Source organism: Tamandua tetradactyla, chromosome 15 (genome assembly GCF_023851605.1).
Source record: "Tamandua tetradactyla isolate mTamTet1 chromosome 15, mTamTet1.pri, whole genome shotgun sequence".
NCBI lineage: Eukaryota > Metazoa > Chordata > Mammalia > Pilosa > Myrmecophagidae > Tamandua > Tamandua tetradactyla.
The window spans coordinates 20,861,782-20,886,714 of NC_135341.1; the positions used below are offsets into that span (position 1 = coordinate 20,861,782).

Here is a 24,933-nt window from a genome sequence, read left to right on the forward strand (position 1 = left end):
GCAGCAAAGAGCATGGTTTGTTTACATTTTGAAAGGCCCACTCTAGCTTCTGTAAGAACAGACTTTAGAGGGCAAGCGAGACCTCTTAGGAGCTACTGAATATCTTTGTTAAACCTTGGTTTTGTCAGACTTTTAAATTTGTTTCCAAGTTCAGTTAGGAATAAAATGCTATCTCATGCTTTTTCTTAATTAAATTTTTGTAATAAGTCTAAGCAGATAAAAATGGGAGCAGTGTTCAAGAGTCGATCTTACTTTTTTCTTTTTGGCTCTGCACTGAAGTGTAGCTATTCTAAGCACAGATTATGGAGCCTGACAAACCTAGGTTTGACCACAGCTCCTCAGGTTAGTAGCTATGTGCCCATGTGTAAGTTACTTAAATTTCCATGCCTGGTTTTCTTTTCTGTTTAATTAATTAATGAATAATAATAAAATACCATCTCAGAGTTTGGTAAGGAGATCCAATAAAATAAGGTATACAAAAAAATGCTCATCTTAGAGTTTGGGGTAAAACGAGTAGCTAACACATGGCATTACTATAAAAAATAAAATCATACTTCAATATTCAATCCTATTTTAACCAGATTAAAGATAATAAAAAAACTATAAGAATGATGGCCACATTATCTGTGTTATAGATAAGCTCCATCATAGATAGCTTTAGAAACAATTCAATTATGAAACAGTTTACCAGCATGGAAACACCTGCAGATAAAGGCTAAACTAAATGAGATCCTATCTGCCTCTATAATATTGCAGTATAAAAAAGGCATATACTGTTCTATTTGGGGTTTAGCATATCATTATCCTTTGTTAAACTTCCTTCCTTGCAGGATATATGCTTGTTCGGTTGCAAAAGACTGATTGAGTTTAGAGGGGAGACTGGGAAGGCAGTCAGACATCCCCCAAATAAAATTAGTCCCTGGAGAAACAATAGCAAAGCTTGAAGTGAACTGATTATATAGATAAATCAATGGAAATGAGACAAGTTACGCTCCAGTCATGTAATCTTCAAATTGCTACCTGTCATTGAGTAACATAAATGGGGTTACATAGACAGGATGGAAAATGAACCCAAGTTACCTTTTGTGAGCATACTTCCTGTGTCCTGGATGGAGCTAATCAACTAGAGAAGGACTTAAACCATCCTCCTGCCTTCCATGAGTATAAAGGCTAAGCGTTTGTGATTTTTAAAAATTCGTTACATATTTATGGAAAACTGTTTTGGGGTCTGACACTATGTTCAGTGTTAGGGAGCAAGATGGAACCGGTTGTTGTCCCTGCAGTGAGCCCAGGCCAGAGGGAGCCAGCCTGAACCCAGGGCTATGCTTCTTAAGTGAGGGAGTTCCTTGAGGACAAGACTGCACTTATCATAGCCTGAAAACCCTGAATTCTTAAAATCAGGCTATAGCACTATGTTAATCCATTTTTTTTTTCAGTTCCAGTAAGTCTTTATTTATTCATTGTGTTATCCCAGGGAAAAGTGGGGAAGGGGGAAAGGACCAGCATGTTACAAAACGATGGCAGAAGGGAAAGTACCTAGTAGAAAATCAACCATCAAAAAACATACCCCAGGGTGGGCAACAGTGGCTCAGTGACAGAGTTCTCACCTGCCATACCAGAGACCCGTGTTCGATTCCCAGTGCCTGTCCATATAAAAATAAAAAAACAACAAAAAACATACCCCAGTGATAGGGTCACCAAAGCCCAAGAGGGCTCAGTCTCCTGCAGTTCAGGGATGAGGGGAAGGGATTAGGGAAAGACAGGTATGCACTTTCCTACTCTCCTTTCCTCTCCATACATTCAAGATTCTACACAAAGCTTTGATTTCTAGCAGTAAGCATGGAGTTACATTTTTTTCATCTCCTATTGAATAATCTTGTGGCCACTTTAACGTAAGTATCTTGCATCTGCATAAAAGTTCCTGAGTGATTTGGATATATATTCATCTTCCCTTTCTTGTGTGTTGATCATTTTTTGCGTGTTAAGCAGTGTAGGCTCATGGTTAAGGGCATGAGAGTTGAAGTTAGATGGAACCAAGATCCATGATAGTCCATCTTTGTGAACTTGGCCAAAGTGCTTATTCTGTAAGGGCTCAGTTTCTGCATCTGTAAAATGCATCCAATAATTGTACCCACTTCACAGGGCTATTGCAAGGATAGAATGTGATGTTTGTAAACTGCTCAGGATAATCCCTTACAAATGGATATGGGGGAAGAGACTCAATAAATGGTTAACTTTCTTGTTATGAGGAATAACATGGAAAGATGGGAAGGGTGAGAAGGAAACCATTTGGTATAACATGAGTGAATAATTAGTTCACTGAGATTTTGAATAAATCAGATCAACTTCCACATTTTAACACATGGTTTTTATGTATTCTTTTTTTGGTTACTATACATATTGAGAATTACAGATCTAAATATTCAGTCTTATGAATTGCTTATGAATCCAATCATTCGCTCCCATATACTGATCTATTATTTTTATTTAGCTATTCACCACTGGAGTACCCAAGCTAGACTTTGAGATGGTGGCTCTTTGCTCTCTGATAATCTGTGCCAAAGACAGCCAAGGGACAACAGCATCACAGACCATTGTAATCCAGATTGCAGATGTGAATTAGCCACCTGCCTTCATTGGATCCCTTGCTCAGGTAGACCAAGGTACAGAGCTCTTCCTTCGGAGGAACAGGCTCCAGTGGGCATATATGTGTACACCATGTGGTCACAGAGTGTCATGGCTATAAAGAAAATAGTAATAACAACAGTACTGATGAGTGGTTGACATTTACTGGGCACTATGTACTAGGCACCGTGCTGAGCTTCACATGGATTTGTCCATTTAATGCTCACAGCACTGGGGATAGGTTCTCTTTTTATTGTCATTGTGTAGATGAGGTTACACACTTAAAGGGATGAAGTAAATTGCTTAAGGTTAAAAATTATTCATTTATCTGTGTGATCAAATGATCGTGACTATTAACTAAAACTACTCTCTTGTATGTGTGATTATTTAATTGACAGTGTATCTATGTCATTAAACTAGAAAGTTCCTGAGGGAAAGGACTATGTCTTTGTTTGTGCTCTCACTGTTGTAACCATAAACGTATCTCTTTCTCTCACCTTCATCTCTTTCTTTCTCATCACTGTCTCTTTTTATTGTAGTCAAGTATTTAATAGCTACATGTGGGTGATCCATGTTCTATATCATCATCATAAACATTTGAGGTTCAGAGATTGAGGTGGCTCCTAGCTGTGTAGCCTGGGAGAGTTACTTATCCTGTCTGAGCCTCAGTTTCCTCATTGGCTGAACTGAGATATTAGTCTCCTCATCGAGGTGATGAGGCTGATTTAGACATACTATTTTAAAGTGCCAAACAGAGTGCCAGCCATATGGCAGGTGCTCAATAAATTTTTGTCTCCTTCCTTTCCTTTCCCAAAGCAGATGATAAACTCTAGGGAAAACACCAGGAAATAATTATGCTTTTCTGACTTCTAAAACAGAGAGCCCAGAGCCAGAGAGCTTGTGAACACCCCACAAGCATTTTGCTCATTGGATGGCCAGGCCAGTCTCCTGGCTGGGTTCAGGCAGGGCTGCGAACTCCTCTGCTATCCACAGACCCTGGCTCCTTGGCAAATTCGTGCAGCAGCTTCTTCTGGGGGTGCGTCCTCAACTCAGGCATGCAGGGGTCTCAGACTCGCCCAGCGTTCCTGATCCCCAAGAGAGTGGCTTGACCAGAACTTCTGCATGTGTCGTCCCCACTGTTTTAAAAACGATGGCAAGAGGGCAGGCTTAAGGAGAAGGCAGACATTAATAAAATAATCTGAAATTAATGCCTTAGCTATGTGAATCTGAGCCAGTTAATCTCTCTAAGCTTTATTGTTCTCTGCAGTAAAATGGAAAAGATAAGATCACTAGTGATATGCTGAGCAATTAATAAGCACTCAGAAAATGTTCAATATCATTATTACTAAAACCTGTCAAATCTCTTTGCTATGTACCTGACACAACAAAACACTTGATAAATGGAATCTATTATTATTAATATAATTATTAGTGGCTTAATGGGAATCACCCTATAAAAACATCTGTGCTGAGCAAACACAATGCCTAGAAGTTTTATCTAAAATCCGCATTTGGCTTTTTGACCTTATGGTTTCAACACTCATTCAAGCATGTTTATTGTATATTTTTCTGGCAGTTACTGAGATTTATATCCTAGAAGACACTGCCCCGGGCACAGTCATTTACAGAGCAGCAACCAAGGACCCAGAGGATGCTGTTTTGGAGGTAATTTATGGTCTGGGACAGTGAATACCAGTGCCTGGTGGTTTTATGTGTGATGTATTCACATATAAAGCTACGGAGACAGCCAGGTCAATTGTACCCTCAAGTTCAATTCCAAACATACATTTTTGCCTCAATTATCAGAACATTTCAGGTGAAAATGATGGAGGACTGGATTGGATGGCTAATTGCTTCCCTTCTAGCACATTCCATTTTTCTGCAGGCAGGCCCAGCTTAATCCTTAGATAACTTGACAAAAGATGCCGTGTCATTTTATTTTGTTCTTGGGGATCTTGGGTGCAGACACTGTAGAGAAACAATCTAGCTTTCTGCAGAGTTAATTTGTATTTCAAAACTCAAGGTTTCGTGCTCAGGTTTTATAATGCCCCAGGAATACATTTTATTTTCAGGATAGGCATCTTTCTGTTTTAAATACCATTGGAGGGGAAGACTAAGCAGACTTAGTGTCAAGAGATTTGAGTTTAAGTTTTAATTTCACTACTGCAGGACACCTAACATTTATGCTTTGCTGGTTCAGTTGAAAAATCAGAAAAAGGATATCTACTTTGCCTTCCCTTATATTGCCTTCTCTTATATTACAAACGAATGTTAATAATAAATGGAAAGTAGTTTTTAAACTCTAAAACATCCTGCAAATGACAGGAAGCAACTGCTGTCTTAATTGTGCATGCTATATTGCATGATTATGTTATTAGTAAGCTATGACATTTAAAAATTTTTGACTAATGATTAATAAACTAGAATATCATGTTTTAAAATTTAATGTCCTATTCCTTTCACAAACTGGCCAAAAATTAGTGAATCCAGCATGTTCATGTGATACTCTCAATATTTACAATTTACTGGTAATGCTACCAGATCCACCTTCAAGGCAACTTAAGTTTTACAAAATTTATTTTAAACAATAAACAGTCACTAATACCTAAAGAATTGTCTGCACTTTTTATTGTGATAATATAAAATATTATATAAAATAAAATATTATACACTTTTAGGTCTACAGTTCAGTGGCATTGATTGTTTAACATGCTGTGCTACCGTCAACACAATTCATTGACAAAAGTTTGCATCACCCTAAGCACAAACTATGTATCTGTTAAACAATCACTCCCTTCCCCCCTCCCAGATCTAGGTAACTTAAAATCTACCTTACGAATTTTCATATCTTAGGTGTTTCACATAAGTGAAATATATGATCGTTGTCCTCTTGTGTCTGGTTTCTTTCACTGAGCATAACGTTTTCAAACTCCATCCATATCGTAATAGATATCAAAACTTCATTCCTGTTATGTCTGAATAATATTCCATTGCATGGATGATATACTACATTTTGTTGACGAAATACTGCATTCATCTGTCAACAGACACTGGCGGTGTTGCCACCTTTTGACTATTGTGAATAACTCTGCTGTGAACATTGCGAACTCTGCTGTGAACATTGCGGTACAGATATCTGTCCAAGCCCCTGCTTTCAAGTATCTTGGGAATATATCTAGAAGTGGAATTGCTGTGTGATATGGTAGTTCTTTTTGAGAAACCATTAAACTGTTTTCCATAGTAGCTGCACCACTTTACATTCCCAACAGTAATGCATGAGGCTCCTGATTTCCCCATATCCTTGGCCAACACATATTTCCTGTTTTTTAAGCGATACTCATTGTAGTGGCTGTGAAGAGGTATCTCGTTTTGATTAGCATTCTCCTAATAATTAATGATGTTGAATCTCTTCTCACCTAGGTATTGGACATTTGTATACCTTCTTTGGAGAAATGTTTTATTCAAGTCCTTTGCACTTAAAAAATTTTTTTTGTGTGTCTTTTTGTCATTGAGTTGTATGAGTTCTTTAGATATTCTAGATAGTAAACCCTTATCAGAGGCATGATTTCCAAATATTTTCTCCCATTCTGTGGATTTTCTTTTTATCCATATTTTTTTTGTCTTTTTATCCATATGGTTTTTTAAAACATTAAATACACTTGAGTAGTTACACAAAGAAACAGTGCCGTTGTCAAGCTCCCCCCCACACACTTGTTTCCTCTGAATAATGCAATACCACATCCAAGATGGGACTGGAAAGGTCACAGCTTCCTTTACAACATGCAATTAAACCAACTAATCATGCATATTGCTCCAAATCAACATGCTCAAGATTATAGTTTTGAGTCTAGCATTGAACAAGTCCAGCTACACAGGAATCAGATATCATCTTGCAGTTACTTCTTTGGTGTTCTACATGGCAGCTTACCCACCATGCTGACATTTTAGGGTGGAAAATGCATCACAGTTGCATAGGGTTTAGATATGCCTCTAACATGCAATCAGAATGACTTACTAGCCAATTAACACAAGTAATTTGTTTCAAATGAAGGACTCCTAAGTGCTTGCTCATACAGATTAAATGCTTCTGGTCCTGGCCCTATACTTTTCTCAGTAGACAGGTGTTTCCAGGACCATATTTGGAAGACCCATGCAATGTTCCTTGTGAATTTTACCAAACATGGAATGACATTTCACTGGTGACAGAGGCTGTGGAAACTTACATTTAGACATACTCCTACACACTTCTCTCTGACACAAAAAAGGCTACAGAGAGAAGGTCATTCAATAGTTTGCCTTTTTACTTTCATGATAAAGTCCTTTGAAGCATAAAAGTTTTCTTGTTGTCTATAAGAAACCCATCTTACATATAAAGACTCTTACAGCTTAAAAGTAAAGGGATAGAGAAAGATTTACCATACTAACACTATTCAAAGGAAAGCCAGAGTACTTATATTAATTTCAGACAAAAAAGTAGAGGATAAGCCTCTAAGGGATGTCCAGAGAGAGCAAGTCAGCAATCTCTTGGGTTCGGCTGGCTGTTCTTCTGGATGATTCAAAAAAGGCTACAGATAGAAGGCCCACCTCCCTTTCCACACCACAATAATGAGGTCACTGGTTGACAGACTGTGATGGTCATTGACCATCACTAGAAGCTGACCCTACTCTTCTCCACAGAGGTCTTTCAGATGCCTCCCTGGGTCTTCTTAACTCTGTACTCCAACTCCCCATGTCACACCCCATCAGTAATAAAAACCCCTCCCCACTTCAACCAGTGTGACCTTCCTAGCCTTCCTGGTTCAATAGTGGTGGTAGGGTGATGGGGAGATGGTACCATGTGCCTTTCTTTATTATTTATTCCATCACAAGGCAGTTTTAGAAGACTAAATACCTTATCTACTTATTCAATTCTTATTTTAAAATCCTACTTCATGAGGCCATATAGATGCCTGTGACTATCACGAAGAAGAAGTGAGGGAGACGGGATAAAATTATCTTGCTCAAAGTTTATTATGGCTTTTCCTTTCTTAATGGTGTAATGAAATTTATTTCCTTAAAAGTTATACTTGTTTTGCTTTAGTGTATCTGTCACAACAGTTAACCAGCACCTTGTGAAAATAAGCTCGGCTTTTGAGGACAAGAAGTATGATCAGGAAATGGGGAGAGAAGAGTATAGAGTGCACAACAGGAGTGATAAGAATGGGATAGGGTTATTTTCATGAAACAAGGTTTGATGCCTCCATTTCAAGGTAAACTCCCTCATTCCAGGCATCCCTAAGTTACAACGAACTTTAGAATATATATTGGAACTCCATTAATGCACTCTTATTTTCTTTTGTGCATTATATAATAGGCTGAGGATGTAATTAGCTAAATTGACATTCTAATTACTTGGAAAGATATTGAAAATTCCTATAAAGAATAATTTCTGAACGTTTCATGGTAGCCTTTGAAAGAGAAAAAATATAGCATTTAATGACAGAAATCTGCTACTCGGTTTTCATTATTATTCCCTCTTTGATAAAATAAGTGTAATGAATCAATGTAGGCCATAGATTATACATAGGAATAAACAATATTTTCCATTCAGTCAGCTATATTGACTGAAAGCTGACAATGATCAGATTTTTATGGGAAAGTGGTATTTGGAAATTCTAAGGCATAATTAGTGATGGAATCATCAAAAGACTCAACAATTACACGGAAGCAGAGCTTATAATTATGGCTCTGAGGATTTTAATTATATACTCCTATTTTATAACTCAGCTGTAAAACAAACATGAAAGGGGAGAGAAAATGTGTCTTTTGAGTTAGAAACTAGTTTATGTAAAATTTTTCTGTACAATTTGGGGTGGAAATTCTGGTTTTAATGGATTGCTTTAAAGTATAATCATTTCTGGGAAAAGGCCCATGTTGTCCTTTCAATAGCAGGTACAATTTTTAAAATAAGTTTTATCTGTGGGGTGAAAGCAAAGCAAATAGGCAAAATGTATCCAGCTGTTGGAAGACCTAGGTCATGTCATTTCCACACGTATTTTGCAGGCAAAATGAACAAATATGAGGCTATTTCTTTTGTGAGCCTTAATTGTTTAGAGAGTGTATTAGGATTCGTGTGGTTGAAACTAAGAGAAAACTTGACCTTAATGGAATTTGTGGCTGTAATAAGTTAAAAAGTCAGGGGATGTTGATCAGACTTTCAGCATAGGGGAATTCTGGGTTAACATAGTGAAACCAGGACGAGGTTTACCCAAGGACCTATGACATTCAGTTTGCCCTGTCTTACATATGGCAACAAGTAGCTAGTAGGAATTCAGTCCCTACAGCCGAATAACAGTTTCAGGCTCATCCCCAGTTCCCTTCTCTATATCTCAGGGATCTCAATAGCTCTGATTAGTTTATGAGTTATTCCTTGACCAATCACGGTGGCAAAGTGGAAGAGCATATACTGATTGGCTTAGGCCTGGGTCACATGCCCTACTCTAGGAATTGTGGGTGGGGTGGGGGCAGACAGCAGAACCAGGTGAGTTGAGAATGAGTTCAGCAAAGAGCTACTATTAGAACCTGAAAGCATCCTCTACAGTATAAAGGTTCACTGTAGTGGAGCTGTGTGTATTAAATTAGCCTTTATATTGAATTTGCCAAATCTTCATGAACTTTATTCTGAGTTTTCACAATTTGAAATTTTCAAAATTCCTTCTCAGTTTTCACCTGTTGGTCAACACTGAAATTGTGTATATCCCCTTGAAAACATTTACAGAAGTAGAAATGGTTCAAAACAATACCGTGTAATGCTTGACGAAGAAATTATTTCCTGTTCTTACCTTATCATGCCACCGGTCATACTTCACCATCATTTTAAACATACCTTTGTCATGAAATTATAAGCTCCATAAAAGCAGGGATTGAGTCTATATTTTTCTCAATGTATACTGACATATACGAAGTGCTTAACAAGCAAAACTTAAGATCAATGTAAAAGCTCTTAAAATATTTTCCAGGAAAAGAGCTTGAAATATTTTAGTATTGAATATAACTTTCAAACACTTAAAAAATACATTTACTGCCAAGCACAGTTGAAACCGCTTTGAAAGCGCCTCAATTCCTTCATTGTACATAGTAATCAGGTGCTGCTTTGTGTATACTGTTCTAGGTGATGAGAATACAACATTGAATAAGTCGGACATTACACTTGTTGGCACAGAGTTTACAATCTGATGAGGAAAATTTACAACCACCAAAAGTAAAAATAAATAAATAATATAGTGTCAGACAGTAAGTGCTGATGGTAAAAAATAAAGTAGGACTAAACAAAAGAGAGTGATAGGGAGAAGTGGTGATTGTGTGTATCATTAAAAAAATTTTTTTTTTAGTAGAGGAGTGGGTTTACAGGACAATCATGCATAAAATACAGGATTCCCATATACCAGCCCACCACTCAACTCCTTGCTTTGGTGTGGAACATTTGTTGCAGTTGATAACTTTTTTTTTTTTATAATTGCACTATTTTTTTTAACACTAGCCAGCATTACTGAGAGATTCTATGTTCAAGGCACTGTGTGAAGGAATTTACATGGATTACCTCTGTTCTAGTTTGCTAGCTGCTGGAATGCAATATACCAGAAACGGAATGGCTTTTAACAAGGGGAATTTAATGAGTTGCTAGTTTACAGTTCTAAGGCCGAGAATTAAAACAATTAAAACAAGTCTATAGATATGTCCAATCAAAGGCATCCAGGGAAAGATACCTTGGTTCAAGAAGGCCGATGAAGTTCAGGGTTTCTCTCTCATCTGGAAAGGCACATGGTGAACACGGTCAGGGCTCCTCTCTCAGCTGGAAGGGCACATGGCAAATACAGCATCATCTGCTAGCTTTCTCTCCTGGCTTCCTATCTCATGAAGCTCCCCGGGAGGCACTTTCCTTCTTCATCTCCAAAGGTTGCTGGCTCGTGGACTCTGCATCGTGGTGCTGCAGCATTCTCTGCTCTCTCTGAGTCTCTCTCTCCAAAATGTTTCCTCTTTTATAGGACTTCAGAAACTAATCAAGACCCACTCAGATGGGTGGAGACATGTCATCCCCTAATCCAGTTTAACAACCGTTCTTAACTAAATCTCATCAACCAGGGAGATGATCCCATCACAGTCCCAAATACACAGCATTGAATAGAGACTATTCTACCTTTAAGAAATGGGATTTATATTAAAACATGACTTTTCTTAGGGGGCATACTTCCTTTCAAACCAGCACAACCTCATTTAAAATGGGTGTATTATTTTATGTAGGGTGGTTAGTTAAGGTCTCTCTGAGGAGATGACATTTGATCACAGACCTGAATGAAGCGAGGGAGGGAACCATATGTCTATCTTGCTGAAGAATAGTGTAGAGAAGGCAACAAGTACAAAGGCTCCGAGGCAAAAACAGTCTTAGAATTTAAAGGGTCTACAAAGAAATCAATGTGACTGAAAAACAAAGAGCAGGGTTGGGGAGGGTGGGAGGAGAGTGCGCTGGTTTGAAAGGATGTATGTCCCCTAGAAAAGCCATGTTTTAATCTAAATCCCATTTTGTAAAGGCAGAATAATCCCTGTTCAATACTGTATGTTTGAAACTCTAATTAGAGCATCTCCCTGGAGATGTGATTTAATCAAGAGTGATTGTTAAACTGGATTAGGTGACAACATGTCTCCACCCATTTGGGTAGGTCTTGATAAGTTTCTGGAGTCCTATAAAAGAGGAAACATTTTGGAGAATGAAAGAGATTCAGAGAGAGCAGAGAATGCTGCGGCACCACGAAGCCGAGAGTCCACTAGCCAGTGACCTTTGGAGATGAAGAAAGAAAATGCCTCCCGGGGAGCTTCATGATACAGGAAGCCAGGAGAAGAAGCTAGCAGATGACTCCATGTTCACCATATGCCCTTTCAGTTGAGAGAGGAACCCTGACCATGTTCACCATGTGCCTTTCCAGATGAGAGAGAAATTCTGACTGTGCTCGCCATGTTCCCTTCCTGAACTTCATTGACCTTCTTGAATCAAGGTGTTTTTCCTGGATGACTTAGATTGGACGTTTCTATAGACTTGTTTTAACTGGGACATTTTCTCGGTCCTTAGAACTGTAAACTAGCAACCTATTAAATTCCTCTTCTTAAAAGCCATTCTGTTTCTGGTATATTGCATTCTGGCAGCTAGCAAACTAGAACAGAGAGTTATAAAGTTGTTGGAGAAATGTAATCAGCAACCAAGGTCCTTTTAGGCATTGGTAAGGACTTGAATTTTGCTCTGATTAAAGAGGGATCCTCTTGCAAGTTTTTAGGTAGAGGAATAAATGATGTCATTGATAACTTTAAAAGGTTATGCTGACTTCTGTATGAAAAAAATGGATTGTAAGGAGACAAGAATGGAAGCAGGGAGACCCTTCAGAGGTGATTCAATAGTCCAGGTGAGAGATCACAGGTGCTTGGTCTACAGTGGTAGCAGTTGGGGTGATGAGAAGCAAATGTTTTTAATTTGTTTTTTCAAATATTTTGTTATGAAAAATTCCAAGTATACAGAAAAGTTGAAAGGGTTGAGAAATTCAAAGAGTGAACACCCATATACCTACCACCATATTCTATGATTAACATTTTGTCATATCTACTTGATCACATAACTATCCACCCTTCCATTCCTCTATCAATCCCCCTCTTTTATTAAGTCGTTTCAATGTAAATTGCAGACAGTTACCCTTCAATACTTTTCAATCTATTTTGAAAGTAATGCTGAAAGATTTGTAGACAAATTGGATATGGAGTGTAAAGGAAAGATTGAAATCAAGAAAGACTCTACCTTTTTTTGAGAAAGTTTACAGAAAAACCATGCATAAAATACAAAGTTCCTACATAAAACCCGATTATATTAGTGTGGCGCATTTTTTGCAACTCACAAAAGAGCATTTTTATAATTGTATTTTTTACTATAGCCCATTGTCTATAACAGGGCCCACTGTTTGTATTTTACAGTCCTATTTTTTGTCTTAAAATTTATTCTGGTAACATATATGCAACCTGAACTTTCCTCTTTTAACCACATTCACATATCTAATTCAATTCTTTTAATTACATTTCACAACTTTGTGCTAACATTATTATCACCCATAACTAAAATTTTATGATCAACCCAAATAAAGACTCTGTACAATTTAAGCATTAATTCCCCATTTCCTACCTGCACTCTGGCCCCTGGTAACCTATATTCTAGATTCTGACTCAAAAGTTAACTTATTCTGATTAGCTCATATCAGTGAGGTCACGCACTGGTTAGCCTTTAGGTTTCTGACCTGAGCAATTTGTTGAAGAGGAATAGGCTCTAGGAGAAACATTAGGTGTTTTTCTGCACCTGTTAATATCGAGAACCCAATTAAACATACAGGAAGGGTAGGCAGTTGGATTAAATAGTCTGAAGTTTAGCAAAGAGGTGGAGGCTGGAGCATCAATTTGGAGTCTTCTGCTTGTTCATAGTGTTTAAAGCCCAGGACTAAATGGGATTATTGAGGGAGTAAGTGTGGCTATAAGAGAAAAAATCCGAGGACTACATCTGGGGTTGCCCAAATATTTAGAGGTTAGGAAAAGGAAGACTGAGAAAGTGAGATTGAGCAAGACGAGTGAAGTAAAAGGAAAATCAGGAGAGTGGAGCATCTCCAGAAACAAGGGAAGATGTATTTCAAGAAGGAGGAATTCATCAAGTGCTTCTGAGCTATTGAAGTAGACGAAAACTGAGATTACTGCTTATTGCATTTGGCAATATGTTAATTACTAGAACCCAGAGTTAAAAGCCTGGCACTTAGCAAGCGGTCCAGGGCTGTATGAATCAAGATCTTTGGTGACCTTGGTAAACAGTTCAGTGGAGTTGTGAGAATGAAAGTCTGGTTAGATAAGCTTTAGGAGAATGAGAGGTAAGGAAAGCAAGAACAGTGAACAGAGGAAACTCTCAAAATGTTTCCCTAAAAAACAGAGTAGAAAGATTGGGCAATGCTTGGAGAAGGATGTGGGATCAAGGGATGTTTTCTGTTTGCATGATGAGAAATATTATAGCATGTGTTCTAGTTTGCTAGCTGCCAGAATGCAATATACCAGAAACGGAATGGCTTTTAAAAGGGGTGATTTAATGAGTTGCTAGTTTACAGTTCTAAGGCCGAGAAAATGTCCCCATTACAACAAGTCTATAGTAATGTCCAATCAAAGGCATCCAGGGAAAGATACCTTGGTTCAAGAAGGCCGATGAAGTTCAGGGTTTCTCTCTCATCTGGAAAGGCACATGGTGAACACGGCCAGGGCTCCTCTCTCAGCTGAAAGGGCACATGGCAAATACAGCATCATCTGCTAGCTTTCTCTCCTGGCTTCCTATTTCATGAAGCTCCCCGGGAGGCACTTTCCTTCTTCAATTCCAAAGGTTGCTGGCTCGTGGACTCTGCATCGTGGTGCTGCAGCATTCTCTGCTCTCTCTGAGTCTCTCTGAATCTCTCATTCTCCAAAATGTTTCCTCTTTTATAGGACTTCAGAAACTAATCAAGACCCACTCAAATGGGTGGAGACATGTCATCCCCTAATCCAGTTTAACAACCATTCTTAACTAAATCACATCATCCAGGGAGATGATCTCATTACAGTTTCAAACATACAGTATTGAATAGAGATTATTCTACCTTTATGAAATGGGATTTATATTAAAACATGGCTTTTCTTAGGGGGCATACTTCCTTTCAAACCAGCACAGCATGCTTTATGCTGATGGGAATAATCTGGTAAGGAGGAGATTGGTGATGCAGGAGATAATGGCAACAATTGCTGGAAGGTTGGTCTTGAGTAGGCAAGGGGATGGGGTCAGGCGAGGGAACAGAGGGTTTGTTGTTAGAAACACAATTTGTTCATTTATGGTAACAGGGAGAAAGACAAGGTAATAGAGGATAGAGGTAAATGAGTTGGAAGAGATAATTGTTTCATGTTCATTCTGTTGTCCATTCAAGGCTTATTGAGTGTTTTCTCATGCAATGTTTTGTGAAGTGAGGCTCTAGCAGTGAAGAGAGCAGACAGAAGTCCCTGCCTTTATATAACTTATACTCTAGTTGGTGGAAAGAGATACTCTCTGTTTCTCTGTATATATATATATCTCAAATGCCGCCAGGAGTTACAAAACAGAGTAAATCGGGGAAGAGGATAAAAAAGTGTGCAGAGTGTAATTTGCAAATTTTAAAACGATTTTAAATAGAGTAGCCAGTGGACAGTTCTTTTGATTCTTCTGCTTTCTCAGGGAAATAAGAAACAAGCATAGGAGCAGAGAATGGGGAGAAGGGGTGGTGGGGCGTGACAGAGGCATGAGGAAAGACAGCAGGGATTCATTGCCTTGGCTAGAGTGAGCGTGAATTGCCCAGAGAAATGTGAAAGGTGAAGGGAACTTCCAGAGATGAGGTCGAGGATATAGGGGATTTTACTGATGAGAGATCGTGAATTCTAGAGGCCGCATTGGGAGAATGTGGGGGGGTCGGGTGGGATGAGAGATTTTCCTGGTGACGAAGGTTGAACTTCTCAGGGTGACTGAGGACCTTCTCAGGGACATTTATTTGTACCATCCTGATGGTCTCTTAAGTGGGGCGGGGTGTGGACAATCTGCATTGAGTATAACCACCACCTGAGACGGGACTCTTCAATGATTTTATATAGATTCTATAGTTGTCGCGAGCATTGTTGCTGAGGAGAGAATGGCGGTGGCCATCCTGTCAGGGGCAGGGGGACCTTTTTGGCATCCCTTAAAACTTGCTGTGACGTCAAGAGGGAGAAGTGGTGTGGACAGGGCAACCATCCCAGGAACCACAATGCAGGAATCAATAATTTGAGACTGTTTCCACAAGAAAAATGACGGTTCGGCAATGATTAGCCTGTTTGAAGTCAACAGCCATGTTTTAGGTCCAACAAGACAAGACAAAACAAACAAAAATGCTCTGCTGTTCATGTTTAAAAAGTCATCAGAAATTAACACCACTTCATTTGCCCGAATTCATTACAAAGGAAACCGTTTGCACCTGGTAGAAAAACACCCCTTTTTGGCTACTGTCTGCTAAGTAACATCGCAAGGGAATAATTTCAATGACCTAATTGGTTTGTGTAGATACGTCAATGCTCTTGTAAAGTTGTATTATCTGCGTTGTGTCTTTCCTTCACAACAGGCAGTGGGCTGTGTTCTTTTTGATTTAGGGGAAACCTTCAGGATATTTTGTAGAACCACTTGAAATGATTCATTTTTGACTTGATCCAAGTGGCCTGGTCTTCTACCCTAACCTCACCTTAAAATGTCATCCTCTTGTGACGTTAAGAGAAGGGGCAAAAGGTTTGAGCCCTACAATATGACAGTCTTGGAAAATTCTGATATGTGATGAAATATTTTTTATAAAAAATATCCAAACACAAATATCTAAATTTGTGATCATTCCATTCTACATATATAATCAATAATTCACAATATCTTCACAGAGTTGCATATTCATCATTATTATCATTTCTTAGAATATTTGCATCAATTCAGAAAAAGAAATAAAAAGACAACAGAAAAAAATTCATACATACCATATCCCTTACCCCTCCCTTTCATTGATCATGTGATGAAATGTTTAACTTAGGCCTATGCTAGCCAAATGGATTGAGAATTGAAGCAAACAGTTGGGTTATTCAAGCTAAAAATTGATTTTCTTGAAATAACTACATAATTGAGGAAAAAGTGATTTTAAGAAAAGCTTTAATTGTCTAGAAAATATCTTTCCTTTTTTTTTTTTTTGGCATGGGCAAACTCCCAGAATCAAATCTAGAAAATATCTTTAATTCTCCACACGAACATCAGATGTTTAGGAAAAAACCACAATAACATTTATGATAAATATTTTGGGGGGAGTATTTACTTCAGAATTGCACAACTTGCACCACCATCCACAAGACGACATGCAAGTTTGCAAGTCATGTTAGCCAGCAGTCATGTCAGTGCTAAATCATCCCTGCAACACTGAAAGTTCTACAGTAGATAATAAGTTTTGCTTTACAAATTTGCAAATACAGGAACAAGCCTTTCAGAGAAGGGGATAAATTGGATTCTGAAGATAAGTCCATCCAGAAGGAACAAAAGGCCACCCTTGCCTTACCTTACCTTACTCCTGTCTGTGAACCTGGGAGTGGGACTGTATTGCTATCCCTATGGCCCAGATGTTTCGGTACTAGTTAATGGTGCCACTACAGATAAAACGGGGAAAGAAATGAACCTGAATTGCCTGGCCCCACAGAGAGTTAATTTCTCATTCCTTGGACTGCCTTCTTTTCAGGGGATCATTCTTTTAGATGGCTTTCTCAGCAATGATCCTGGCTGCCTAGCAACCACACTCTCCAAACCTTCCCTGCACAAAGGCAGGAGTTGTTCATATCAGTGCCATCAATAATTTTTTAAAAGAATATCTCATTTTATGAAACATTAAACCTCATAAACATGGAGCTTTCCAATACACATGGTTCCTAAACAATTGTTGACAACTGTGTACACTGAAATTGAATTTGGAGCTGCAAAGTTTTGAGTGACTATGAGCATGAAGGTGGGTGTCTTTAAAACTTCACATGTATATATACATAACCAGCCCTGCAGCTTGTGAGCACTCTCGGGTAACTTAACCGACCATTCTCCATTCTTCAGCCATCAAAGGTTTATTATTCCTGTGTTAGCTCTATAAGGAAGTACATGATGAATTTGTGAGCAGTTCCTGAATGCTGATATGTTACAATATTGGTCTACATACAGAAAGAAGATAAATCAATTCTGTCTTATTTGTATGTGTAGAAATGGATGGTATGGATTAAAATTCATTAAAACATAATGCTTCTTCAGAAAATCGATAATTTAAAAGGTCACTAATTTCTCCAAATGATTTTTGGGCTGCTTTGCCACCCTTCTGGGTTTAATTTTCTCTATCGAATTATCTCTTAGTCTTCACATTTATTAAGTCAGTAACACTTGATATAATTAACTCATGATATTAATGCTCGCATGGATTATTGCCCCAGTTTTTTTGTAATCATTTCATTTTCATCTAGTCGAGAAACCCTGATCTCATCTGTCCTCTTTGGTAAACGAGAGCTAGAAGTTTGTCGATGTAATGTAGTGAACAGAGAGTCATTACATAATGTGACTGAAAGTTCAGCTCTCAGACTGGAAATAAGCCACTTAAATTTTCTAAGTCTCAGTATTCCTGTCTGTGAAATGGGGACAATATCAGTACCTATGATACAGAGTTGTTGTGAGAAATAAAAAATAATGCTTATGAAACATTTAACAGAATACGTGGAAGATATATGAGTGAAAGTAAATGAGACATTTATAAACTTTATAAAGTAATGTCTGTGCCAACATAATAGCAAATTAAGATGAACAAATGTCCCGGTATATCAGTTTTTTCTTTTTTACATTCCCCATCCCCCTCCCCCCGAAATTCCATCCTATCAACACTAAACAAACAAAAAATGACCTCATCCAGCAGTCTACATGGTTCTCTAAATGTAATATCTTAATTTATCTTTAGGTAGGTTACGGTATGTGAGAGATGTTCAGGTAACATGGTATATAAGAGATTAGGAAAATTCATCTTTAATGTATACATATAAATTTAACTGTTTTATTTTGAAATGCTTTCAAAATTACAGAATTGTTACAAAGTAATATACACACCGTACAGAGAACTCCAACATACCCCATCACCTCAGATACGAAGATCCACCAGTTTTTACATTGTGCCACATTTGCCAACTCATTCTATCCTTCAGTATATCAACCTACTTATCTATTTGACTGTCTATTTACCAATCCATTTTCTGAAACTTGAATATAAGTTGTATACATCATACTCTCGAACACCTGATACTGTCATATATGTTTTCTAAGAACTAGGATATTCACTTATGTGTATCTCCCTTAAGTGTTATTATCAAGTTCAAGAAATTTAACATTGATATAAAGCTTAAAGTCAATATTCCTACTTTGCATATGTCCCAGTAGTGCACTTTTTTGCCTTCTCTCCTCCCTTGTTAGATCCCGTCCAGGATTGTGTGTTGCCTTTGTCATTGTCTCTTAGGTTGTCTTTTTTTCTTTCTTACTTCCTTTCTCTTCCCTCCTTCCTTCCTTCCTCTCTCTCCCTCTCTCTTTCTCTCACCCTCTCTCTTTGTGGTAGCATATATACAACATAAACTTTTCCATCTCAACTAAGCATATCATTCAATGGATTAATCGCATTCTCAATATTGTATTATCCTCACCACCTTCCATTACTAAAACTTTTCCATCTCCCCAAACACAAACGCTATATCCATTTTGTGTTGGGTGCCCATTCCTCCCAAACCCTATCCCTGGCAACCTGTTTGCTATTTTTTGTTTTGTTTTGTTTTCAGCATTTAAAATATGCACTCTGACTTCCAATGATAAATCAGTACTTATTCTTACTGAGGATCTTTTGTACATGACATGTTGCTTCTCTTGTGGCTTTCAGAATTATTTCTTTATTTTAGCATTTTATAATTTGATTTTTTATAATTTGATTGTAAATTATAATCATGGCATGGGACTATTTGAAGTTATCCTGTTTGGAGTTTACTGAGCATCTTGGATGTGTATATTCATGTCTTTCATTACATTTTGTAGGTTTCCAGCCATTATTTCTTTGAATATTCTTTTCGTCCCTCTCTCCCTTTCTTCTTTTTCATTGACCCCCCCCCCCCACCATGCTTGATGGTGTCTCACAGGTTCCTCAGGTTCGTTCATTTTTCTTCATTCTTTCTTCTTTCTGCTTCTCACACTGGATAATATCAATCGATATATCTTCAAGTTCACTGGTTCTTTCTTTTGCCAGCTCCAATTTCTGTTGAACCCTTCTAGGGAATTTTAAATTTCTGTTACCATAGTCTTCAGCTTTGTTTAGTTCTTTTTCATAATATTCATCTGTCTGTTGATATTCTCTTTGTGTTATCTACTATTTTCCTCATTTCCTTTATTTTTTTTTTTAGTGTTTTCCTTTAGCTCTTTGAACATATTACAACCATTGTTAAATGTTGCAGGTCTGATGCTTCTCAGGGATGGTTTCTTTCTGTCTTTTGGTTTTTCAACTTTTTGTTTTGAAACAAGTTCAAACTTCCAGGATATTTAGAAAAATAATACAAACTGTCTTCAGAGATCTCAAACATACTCCATCCCCTCAGAAACCCAGATCCATCAATTTAAAAATTTGCCATCTTTGCAGTCTCATTCTATCATTCCTCTATCTCTATCTATCTATCTATCTATCTATCTATCTATCTATCTATCTATCTATCTATCTATCTATCTATCTATCTATCTAATCTACCTATCATCTATCTATTTATATTTTCTAAACATGTGAGAATACGTTATGTACATCAGTTTTTCTAACACTTATTATTTTCATGTAAAATAAGGGTGCACACTATATAACCAACCACCTTAAGCACAGCTGTTAATTTCAGAATAATTAACATAGATGCAAAACATAAAATCTTTTTTCCAGTTTTTCAATTCTCTCAGTAATGTCTATTGAGGCATTTTCTCCTATTGGCAAACCTTTAATGATCCTCTATCATGTGTGAGGTGGCGCAAAGTGCAAGATTTCAGGCTTGGTTCTTGGAGGCATACATCATCTCACTGGAGAGCCAGGTGGTGTCTCTGCAATTCTTTACTTTCTCTTTACTGTCCAATGCACAGTACTTCATTTCCCCGGAGAGCTCTGGCTTCACGATCGAGAGCATTGGAACAATTTCTACAGCAGCGGTTTTTGATTTTGAGAGTGAAGCCAGAAGGTAAATATGGCTACAGGGTCTTTATTCAATTGAAATGTTGGTTCTTTGGTTCATTGTTCCCTCTTTGGGAATATTTCCCCCCATCTGGCTTTAATGTGTTCTCATAATGTAAATACTTTTGGCATTGCCTTAAAAATAAAATCATTACCTAAACTGTAGTTGCACAATTGCTGGTTTAGGTGCTAGACTTGGCTATATTGGCCCCTTTCAGTATCACCCACTTTTTTCGGAGCTAAGCATCGAGATTATTTGAGAAGTTTCATTTGCATCCTGCAGTGGAAATAAGTGAGGACTTCTCTCTGAACAGTTGTGCAACAGATTTCATTCATAGTATAATCCAGCAACTTGAAAAAGTTAATGGGCTGAGGTTTTCTCCCTATTTCTTTAACATCTGCCAAATGGGTAGCCATTAGTTCAGTTATTTTTATTTTTTATAGCGATATTATGACAACCCATGCCAATCGGACACTCTCTATCAAAGAGCTTCATAGCAAAAGGAAATGGACCTTTAAGCCATTCCAATCAATTTGCTCCTGAAACTCATAAAAATGAGATTCTTCCATATAATTAAAGTTGAAGATGAGGCATATCCTAATTGTTAGCATTTTTAGGAAGCTAAGCCTCAGCTTCACACAATGTATGAATTCACCTCTTGACACACCAAACAGATGCAGCATTAAAAAATGGGATGTACTTTCCCCTGCCAACTTCTTAAACTCAGCAGGAGAAGGATATTCCTAAATATGTATTATTTTTATAAAATTCTATGGTGGAAATCACCAAAATCTCTATCCATTTTCCATAAACCTCAAGCCCTTCTACCCATAACACAGTGTCTATTAATTCTTTGAATTATCTGGTCTCATAAATAGCTCTGGGAATTATGACTAATGCCCATCCCATTATATGTTTTTGACCTGGTATACCTCATGGGAAAATGATTGCACACATATCAAGATATTCATACATTTTAAGATTTGTTTACAAGTGGGAGTAAAAGTCATTAAAGAGCATTTAAGGAAATAACTTTTTTTGATCGGTGAAAACTACCAGTTTCTCTTTATTTAGTATCTTTGAGACCAGAAGAGGTGACACTGAAAGCTAAAGTTCTGTTTGCAGAATTTGATTAAATGATTATTTGGCTAATGATTGCCATTGAATTATTCCTAAATTCTACAGAGAGCACACAATTCCTTAGTACAAGAGGTTTAGCAGCTTCTAGGGTCACTGAACAGAATTGAGTGAGAATAAGGGAAAATTCGGAATGTCTCACTGATTCTTATCAATTCCTTTCCTTCAAGGGAAATGGAGGGGCCATGAAATTGCCTGTTCAAATCCTGATGAAAGAGTTAGAAAGGCTTATTGCTTCCTTTCTCTCTTGGAGCCGGCTGTCCAGCATTTGGCTACTCCTAATGTAATTTGAGCTGTTTGAGGCCTCTGGATGGAACCCACACCTCATTCCCTTCATCCTTGTACTTAAGATTTCCCAGACTTTTTAAAGAAATGTCTTTATTTTTAAAAGTGAATCAGCTTTGTGAATTTTGATAAGTCATCTCATAAGTAGTCACTTTCTTTAGGAAAAGTTATGAACAAAGTGGAAAATAGAGAGCTGGCTCAATTTTTAGGACAAATAGAAAGGAAATAGTCATTTTGGTCTCAATTATTAGCACATTCCAAGTTAAAATAGAACATTTTCTGAAAGATATGAGGTGACCAACTGTCCTGGTTTGCCTGGGACTGAGGGGTTTCCCAGAATATGGAATTCTCAGTGCTAAAACTGGTACTGAGACAGGTCCTGGCAAATTGAGTGGTTGGTCATCCCAGAAGATAGTTTATGGAGGTGACCATATCCATATCTTTCCATTAAGATACCATGAATTTCCTCACTTCAAGCACTCTCATTCTGCAAACCCGTACACATCTCTGCTAAAATAGAAACGTGTTAAGCATCTAACAATTCTAATATTTCCCCACAGTCATTAAGTTGTTTTGAAGTGGGTTTTTTTTTTTTTTTGGCTTTTAAAAAAGAGAATTTAATAAGTTGCTAGTTTAGAGTCCTAAGGTGAGGAAAATGCCCCATGAAGTATTCTTAATAACTTCTTCTTTGCATCTGTCAATCAGGGTTTTTTTTTTAATTTTTTATTTTTTTATGCTGTATGGCAGGGTCACATTTCATTCTTTTTCCCTGTGAGTATCCCATTGTTGCAGCACCATTTGTTGAACTTTTGGTTGTTTGTTTTTGTTGGCTGATTGGTTGGTTAGTTGGTGGTCTTTGGAAAGTGCATGGGCTGGGAATTGAACCTGGGTTTCCCCCAAGGCAAGTGAGAATTCTATCACTGAACTACCCTTGCACCCCTGTCAATCAGTTTTTAATATTGAAAAGTAGATGTTTTAAGCCATAGCCATAAACTTTGTTTGCGACAACATGCAAAGGAATTCTCCTCATTTTTAGTTATGGGGATTAACAGATTTTCTAAGTTCCTGCCTGTCCTTTCTACTGATTTGACTGACTAATTTGGCTCTTAACAAAAAGCTAGCCATTAGGGTGGGTCATAGTGGCTCAGCAGGCAGAGTTCTCGCCCCCCCGTGCCAGAGACCTGGGTTCGATTCCTGATGCCTGCCTGCCCATGCAAAAAAAAAAAAAAAAAAAAAAAAAAAGCTAGCTGTTTCCAACTGTTAAAATAATTGGTTTGACTGACTTTTTAAACTAAATGGACCAATTGTTTCAACAGGTCAGGTAAGCCCAAATAGATTTGATTGTATAATCTTAACTGTCTTTCCTGTGTCTGTGTTTTCAGTTTTCACTAGTTATTAAAGTGGTTGATCCTGGAGGACTTTTTACTGCTGGAAATCTAAAGGTTTTCTTCATCAATGTCGACAACAAGGACCCCATTCTCAACTGCAGGTCAGGAAATACAACATAAATTGTATTATTTTAATTTGATCTTGAAAATTGAATATGAAAAGGTATCTTTGGAATTTGTTAGCTATATTTCCATTACAATGAATGGGTTTTGTTTTTTTTGTGATTTATTTATTTATACTGAGAAGGAAAATTACCAAGTAAGATGTAAATAAGCACTTAAGATATAATAACAAAGAAAAAGCTTTCTTAAAATCTTCAGAAGTTTTCAAGCATAAAATATATTGAAATTGCAATAGAATAAGACTTTGGTGCAATATGTGTCTAATGCGCTGGATTATCTCTCACCATCCTCAAGGATAATTCTGATAAATATTGTTACTAGGGAGTTTATAAAACCATTGTGAGGACCAGTAATTTTAAGGAACTGGCTCTTACTATAGCAGGATTAGAGTTTTAGTGGTTAAGAATTCAGGTGATAGATTCAAACAGATTTAGGGTCAAATCCTCTCTCAGCCTCCTTGTCATTTACTTCTGAAAGTTTTATACTTCCTCAAATCTTACTTTCCTCATCTGTAAAATGTGGAAATGGTACCTATTTCCTAGGGTAAGAATGGTGCGTATTTCCTAAGGCTCCTGTGAGGAATAAAACAGATGGCACATGAAAAGTGCTTAGCTGTTTGTCTAAACTATAGGTAGGTGCTCAAAAAATGTGTTAGCAATTAACATCATTGTCACAGTCTCCACTTTCATCATTACAACCTCCAAAGGAGTACACGCTAAGCAAATGCCACTCTGATAATCTTTTCTTTCAAAACAAGTTTATTCAATATTGAAAATGCTGCCCTGAGTGCTACTCCTATAAACTCAACTCTGCACGAGGGAGTCAACATCACACTGGATGACGAAATTCCAATTGGGAAAACGGTTGGAGTGTGCCAGGCCACTGATGAAGATAATTTGGGATACCTAACCTTTGACCTAGATCCAGGAAATGTTTACTTTACAGTTGACAAAGGTAGGTTGACAACTGTTCTTGCCAAATTATATCTCGTATCTTATACTTCTGTAATCGTCTGTTTATATTTCTGTCTCCTTCACAAAACTGAGTTTCTCGAGGGTATGTGTTCAGGTCTCCTTCAGGTCCACAACCAGAACACAAAGCGCATATTCGATGCTTGCTAAACATCTGTTGAATAACTCTCAACACCTTCTCCTTTGCATTTGTCAATGAGTTTTTAATATTGAAACTGTTCTCATGAGCTAATATGAGTCTCTTCATGGCTGCTGCAAAGTGGCAGTGTTAGTCCTCCACTCCACATGCCCTTCAAATTCATCTTCTCAGGCCTAACTCACTCTTCTCTATCCTTCAGGTCTAAGTGTTTTCACAGAGAATCTGATTGGACGTGTTAGAGTCAGTCAGCCATTCCTCATCCAATTGGCTGAGGCTGCAGCTGGGAATGGTGGCATCAGGTGGCTTGTAAGATTACCGTCTTCTGGGGCTGAGTAGAGAAAAACATGGTCATTTTACAAGTTTGAGCCATTGCAGCAGATACTGTCCGTGTCCCACCTTTTCTCCTTAGGCCTTA

At 37.7% G+C, this 24,933-nt stretch overlaps 1 protein-coding gene across 1 annotated transcript in view; it reads left to right on the forward strand.

Annotated features, from left to right (window-relative positions):
- The window catches only part of LOC143657878 (cadherin-related family member 3-like), a 66,760-nt gene that overhangs the window by 10,225 nt on the left and 31,602 nt on the right, over positions 1-24,933 (forward strand). Inside the window, 6 exon segments of the mRNA XM_077130367.1 lie at positions 2,492-2,663; positions 4,202-4,290; positions 20,387-20,481; position 21,315; positions 23,280-23,386; positions 24,166-24,362. Of these exon segments, the coding sequence (XP_076986482.1) occupies positions 2,492-2,663; positions 4,202-4,290; positions 20,387-20,481; position 21,315; positions 23,280-23,386; positions 24,166-24,362 (661 nt within the window).